The sequence below is a fragment of the Ipomoea triloba genome, chromosome 10 (genome assembly GCF_003576645.1).
Source record: "Ipomoea triloba cultivar NCNSP0323 chromosome 10, ASM357664v1".
In the NCBI taxonomy this organism is placed as follows: Eukaryota; Viridiplantae; Streptophyta; class Magnoliopsida; order Solanales; family Convolvulaceae; genus Ipomoea; species Ipomoea triloba.
Window position 1 is genome coordinate 24765861 of NC_044925.1, and position 6937 is coordinate 24772797.

At 37.1% G+C, this 6937-nt stretch overlaps 1 protein-coding gene across 1 annotated transcript; it reads right to left on the bottom strand.

Annotated features, from left to right (window-relative positions):
* Positions 1-2169: 2169 nt before the first annotated feature.
* Positions 2170-5440, bottom strand: LOC116033019 (probable E3 ubiquitin-protein ligase RNF144A-B). The gene is made up of 2 exons (XM_031275771.1): positions 4316-5440; positions 2170-2491 (listed from the first exon to the last, which is right to left on the bottom strand). The coding sequence occupies exons 1-2, from the start codon at positions 5365-5367 to the stop codon at positions 2419-2421; spliced, it is 1125 nt and encodes a 374-aa protein (XP_031131631.1). The 5' UTR covers positions 5368-5440; the 3' UTR covers positions 2170-2418.
* Between the last annotated feature and the right edge of the window lie 1497 nt (positions 5441-6937).

A 6937-nucleotide genomic window follows, 5' to 3' on the forward strand; every position in this document is an offset into this window, starting at 1 on the left:
TATTATCTACTTAACTATACTAGTAGTATCAGACCAGTTTCCACCGCTATTATTGATCTTACTTCCTGACCGGAGTTCTTGATCTCAATGCATAGCTGGTTAATTCCCTTGTGTACTCATGTCATACCAACCACTCTCGATCTAACCTGACCGAGAAGCCTATTAACCTAACCGGTCACAGAGCCATTTTCTCTTTAACTGCCTAAAAGGTACTCCCGAACAGAAAAACTAGTCATATCACGTCCCGTCAAATTCCATCACCTTTTTTGCCCTCGTCAAACACTTGGCATGATGATTATGACCGCCAAACCTACATCCAACACGTGTAAGACATGCCGGTAGCCCGGCATGTTCGTCCTACCTAGCTTATAAAAGGTGCATTAATTACTAGTGGAAGGGACTTTGGGACCTAAAATTACAACATATACTTATTTACCGTATTACCGACCCTACTAGTGTTCAATAAAGCAGAGAAACAAACCTGGTTTAGGGCTTACAAGACTAAAAGAAACACGCCTATTATTATAAATAGAATGAAGTTATTTAGTTAGACATGGTGATTGAGAATTCTCAATGTTTATAGTAATTTAACGGTGTAAAGTGAGTTTTGCATTTATGTTAATAGTTACGGGGGCAATTATTGGAGTGAATGAATAAGAGAAGCAGTCATGCCAGCAACAGGAGACTGCCCAGTTAGCCCTTTGATAAAGAAGCCAATGGACATGCATGTTTTCCATGGTCAAACAAATTCGCCCATAAATTGAGATTTAACGTTGTTGTCATTTGTCAAAGCGATAAAGGTTGACATGAGACCATCTTAATTAAATATTATTTGACTAATTTGAATATGGTCTGATCCAGCCGCCCCAACTCCGTCCCAGGAGACGGAAACGAAGCAATAATTTAGATGACGTAGTGAGAGCAAATAGAGCACGGGTTTAGGCCAATGTGGGGTAGAGATATGAATTTACACTAGGTAGGAAATAGATAATATATTTTGGTGACCGAGTGAAAGTTAATTTGATCATGTGGCCTGGGTTAAATAGTTCTAACCAATAATAAACTAGTATAATGTGTAGCAAATGAGATGTAGATGAAGATATAGATGATGGGCGTATTTTTACCGATCAAATACAATATGGGCACTGTAAGGCCAAGTACAAAGTGACTAAGAAAAGTGGTGGCTATATGGGGCTCAATCAAGTACAATAATAAGTTAAATATAAGAAATAAGTATGTGGTCGGGATGAGATGTGAATAAAGATGCTTTTCTACAAGGATGTGATCTGAAGCTATTTATACAAGGATAAAATGTTTAGGCCACGATGACTAGTTGTAAGTAGGCTTGACGTAGCACTCATTGAGGTGGTTGGTTGGCATAATTAGTTGGTCAAGTGGCACGATAGCTATAGCAACCTAGTTTAGCGAATTGTAAGCATACGTAGGTAACTTAACTTGACTCTTGCAAACTTAGTTGAACTGACCGACATTTTTCCAACTAGTAAAGGTACTTATATCTTTAGTTTCGCAGACATATATTAACTACATTGGCTCTTGTAAGTTGATCAACATTTCCTTCAATGTTGTAAGCATAAGTCAACTAACTTTAGCTCTTCCAGGCCTACTTGAATAATCACCATTTTCCCTGACTAGCCAAGGTGTCTTGCATTTTAGTATTTACAAGCGTAAGCCAACTAACTTAGTTCTTTTAGGCCTAGTTGAGATGATCAATATTTTTTTCAACTAGTCAGGTTGGACTATGTCTTCAACAATGCTAACTTAGTTTTTGCAAGTCTAGTTGAGTTAATCGGTATTTTTTCCTGATGAGGCATCCCTATTGATCAGAGTAAGCCAATTACCCTTGAATTGTACAAGATAGTTACGACCTATCATACAACTCTCTAACTTCTTTTTTGTCATTCCAATTTGCTAGTCGATGGTAGTCTAAGAGATTCCAATCAATTCTTCAGACAACAAATCCATGAGCTTGAAATATTTGACCTACTATTCGAATTATTAGACCAATTAAACAGTTCTACACTTCTATCAACCTCTTCCTTCGGTACTTTCGAATCTTAAACCAGTACAAGTTGTAAACGAGCGTAACATGCACAAGGCTATCAAAATCAAAATGGGAATGACGGATGCAAATCAATGATATAGGTTCAAAACTCTAACTTAATTAAACATTATTGCAACAACATTATTGTTCTGCAAACAGCACAACATAACACAACAACAAATCCTAGTCATGTATGTACAACGCTATCGCTTTCTCAGTCTATCTTTCTGGAACTACTCAAACGATAACATAAGTTTCAACAGAGTTTATAAATGAAAATCATATGCAACATCACAAGTTCAAGTTCAACAAATATCCACTCAACCAAACATGTTCAACAATGGAGATTCTAAGTTTTAAATGCCACAATTATGACAATGGTGATCTTTTGCACGAGCTCCGCACTTGTAACAGAATGTGCACTTACACCTATAATTAGTAACATCTCAGCAAGAGCAGAGAACAATTCAAAACAAGCAAGAAGTGATAGTAGAAGATAACAAGGAGATAAAGAGATATGCAACAAACTACAGGTTTCATTCCATTCTATCATTTCCATGTGCTAACAGTCTAAAAGTGTACCAAAAGGATATTACTAGCAAGAAGATAAAGAGATATGCAACAAACTATAGGTTTCATTCCATTCTATCATTTCCATGTGCTAACAGTCTAAAGTGTACCAAAAGGATATTACTAACACCACATATTAACATTTTTGTGAAAAATAACAAGTATAAGAGAAAATTTTAAGGAAAAGTCACACTTTTGGTCTCTCAGTTATTGCTAATTATGCAGTATAAGACCTCCTTTTCAGTTTTTTGAAATATAGTACTTCAATCGTTTGAGATGTTGTAAATCCGATCCCTCACTTAGATGGAATTCATGGACTATATTCTACATTAGGATTTTTTGTGGGCGTTTTTAGAATTTCATAACTACTCTTTTGTTTTCCTTCCCTTCCAAAGCTTTATCAACCTTCGTTTACCGGAAATGAAGGCTAATAACACTTGGTTATGGAAGGAAAACGAAGGAGTAGCTATGAAATTTAAAAAACGTCTCCTAAAAACATTGATATAGAAAAGAGTCTATGAGCTATGTCACTGCCTCCTAAAAACATTGATATAGAAAAGAGTCTATGAGCTATGTCACTTAAAGAACTATATTTACAACATCCTAAACTATTGAGGGACCACATTTCAAAAAATTGGAAGAGAAATCCTACATTGCATAACCAGTAACAATTGAGAGATCAAAATGTAATTTTTGAAAATTTTAAATACAATGTAAATAATACCCAGTGCATTCCAATTGTTGCTATATACATCAGCCATGGTTGTGCAGTGTGCCTCTTATTACTATTTTATCATATTACCATAGTCCTAACTCTAAATAAAAAAAAAAAGCCTCTTATTACTATTTTATCATATTACCATAGTCCTAACTCTAAATAAAAAAAAAATGCCATCTTTATAATGTTGGAAGCAGGTATTTTGCCTCCTAAAACTGTCTAGATCAACCTAGACTGAAAAGGGACAAGCTTTGACTGTACACTAAACCAGTGGCATACAATGGTTCAACTGTCATTTTAGGTAACTTGATGAGGTTGAAAAGGCAACAAAGTCATTACAACTCTAAGATTAAGGATTTAAAGATGCATTTAATCCAAAATTCCCTGCATAAGGAAACTAAATAAATATATAAGTAGCTAGTCCTGTTCTACTATACTCAGTACCCTTAAGTATTTCCCATTTTTAAAATAATCAATCACAAGTCCCCACTGTTCCTGTCATGGAGTTTGGTGAAGAAAGTAAGTCATGAGATTGTATGATTCTTACTAGAAAATATGGAATTGACTCTATTGTGGACACCGGTACAAACACCTTAGGAGTACAAATGCTCACAGTAGGATCATTAAAATAACCAATCTCATGTTATGGAGCTCGTGAAAAAAGTAAATCATGGGATTCCATGATTCCTACTTAAAGGTATGAAATTATTTATATTGTGGGCATCTGTACAAACACCTCAGAGTACAAATTCCCACCGTAGAATTAATTTCATACCTTTTCAATAGAAATCAACCTTAACATTACCACTGTCAGCTAAGTAGAGCTATTAATTTCTTTTCCTGAAGTGGTGAAAAAGAGAACTATTTTCTACTTTTAAGCAAAGTGCAATGATGGCCTAAACATATTATAATCAATCAAATGGATAAAAATGATGAAAAGACAAACAGTTGAGAAATGATCTAACCTGCACATCATGAAAGGGCACCCAGAAACTCTCTCAACATAGACCCTGCAATTAGGGCACCTCATCCATTGCTTTTCATTTGCAACATTCACCAGCAGTATATCCTCCTTCTCCCTCTCGCTCTCATGCAGCTTCTGAAACTCGGAGCAAGCAATGCCAGAATGCCATGGAACCTTACACTTAGCACAGAACAATCTGTGGCATTCGGGGCACTCAGATTCCACAACTTCCATCTTTTCATCGATCAGAAGGGCAGAGCAATCCTTGAAGGGACAGTAGAATTTCTCAGAAGCCAACAGCAATGCCTCGCACAACGCGTCCCCCCACCGATCAAACACTTGCGGCGGCAAAATTGATCGGCAGTTATGAGGCTCCAGCACGCCCGTGCAGCCAGAAACGGGGCAATTGATTTGGGAGAAGTTCTGTTGGAGCTTCGAAGCTACGAATTTCGAAACGCAATCGGAGCAGTAGGAGTGTTTGCACGCTTTGATTCTGAAAATATCGCTCATTGGCTTCGCATCGCAGCAGATTTCGCAGATGAAGGAGTAAACAGAGCTCTCCATGGCGTCTTCCACGTCTATACAAACAGCTTTCGAGTTCGAACACTCGGATTTTATCCTCGCCGTCGCCGGCGCCGGCATTACCTCCCGAATCTGAGTTTCGTCGTCCGAATTGTCTCCGGTGAGGTCAATTACGACTCTCGGGACGCCTAGGGTTCCTTCGCCCCGAGAAAAGTCGATCACGGCCCTGTTCACACCGTAACCACTGGATTCCGCAACCTTGATCACGCTTTTGCTCTTGTAGTCTTCCACTGAAATCGCTCTCATCATCGTCGTGCCGTCGGCTTCTAAACCCTCCGGCGTGGTATCCGGTACAAAAGCCGAAGCATCCGCCATGCGATCGTCGCCGTCGTCGTCGGTGAGGCTCTCGAACTCGTCGGAGCTTTCCGGGCTCCGTGCAGGTGGCGTGACAGGGACGAGCGGATTATGCCGATTGAACGAAGTGCCTACTGCCATTTCCTTACGCCGATTGAAGGAAGGGCCTACTGCCATTTCCTATATATAGCCTGGCCGTGTGGCGGCTCGATATATATAATCACTGCGGCCGGAGAATCTACTGCGAGGATTTCCGACCACGACTGAAACAAGAGTGAGATTTCCTCTTAATATACCTTCCTAAAACGGATAGATTAATGATTCATGAGTTAAAGTGGGTAATGTGGGGCTTAGTCTAATTTTACGTAAACCAACAAAATATTATTATGGCCACGTGGTGTCGATTTAGCCCACCTCAAAAATATAAATTATTGGCCTTTTTCGTATTCTCAAATAGTCGGTTTGGCCCATTCTACTTAATTTATTACGGAGTAATAATTTTCAAATCTCCTTTCGTATGAAAAAATCAATCTAGTCAATATTTTATCTTTTAATTGAGCTGTTCCGGTGTGAACGATGATTAGTATGAGTATGATATAGGTTGGGCTGGCTCATGTGGGTTTGACCTAGTACAATCTCTGTAAGTTTAAGAGCGCCCTCATTTATTGAGATCTTTTGTTGGTTTTTTGTTACCAAGTAGGAGAGATGAGAGCTGGGAAACGTGAGAAAAAGAAAAAGAAAGAAAAAAGGTAAGACAACTCAAAAAAGGTTGTTTAACGCACCCAGCCTGGCGCGTGGTGTGTACGCGCCCGGCTGGGCACTTCTAGTGCACCTCACGGGCACAAGGAGACAATCTTTTTTTTTCTTTCTTTTCTTTTCTATCTTTTTTTTGGTGGTGGGCCCACTGAATTTGACAAAAATCAATACCTCTTGCAAGAACTTGATTATATTTATTCTCTCTCATCCATATGTGCATTATCATCTGCAAAAACCTTTCAAAATTTCTCTATTGGAATGCTCTAACACATATTGTCATCTCTAATTTAGTTGTATTATATGTGTAAGAGAGAGACAAAAAAATAATAAAGGTATTGCTAAAACGGATATTGGCTCTGTTTGGCAGAGCTTGTTTAGGAGCTTATAGCTTATTTTAAGCTAATATGTTCCTAAAAGCTATAATAAGCTATAAGCTCTATTTGGTAATGTTCCTAAAATAAGCGAGTAGCTTAAAATAATAGTTTATTTTTTAACGCTACCTAAGGTAGCGTTTCAAAATAAGCTAGTTGCTTCTTAACTTTTTTTCCATCTTTAACCTTATTATTTTAAAGAAATGACATCATTTACCCTTTCCAATTAAAACTTTATTGGCTAAACCTTTTTAAATTTTTCTCTACAATATGTTTGGTTGTAATTTCAATTTGACATTTGTGTTTGAACATTGAATTTTGTATGAACTAATCTTATAAATTATAAACATTTTGTTTTACTTCATATGTTTTCAAATATATGTTCTTACTTTATATTTTATTAAATATATTGATTTCACTATTTTATATTTTAATATATAAACAAACTTATTTAAATTAAAAACTATTTAAACTGTATGAAGATGTCATTTTTAGTCTTTTTACATTTATCAGCTTATCAAAAGGTTAATTTTACCAAATACTTTTAAACATAACAGTTAGCTTAACCACTCTTCAGATTTCAGCTTCGAGCTTATAGCTTTTCAGTTTTCAGCTACTTT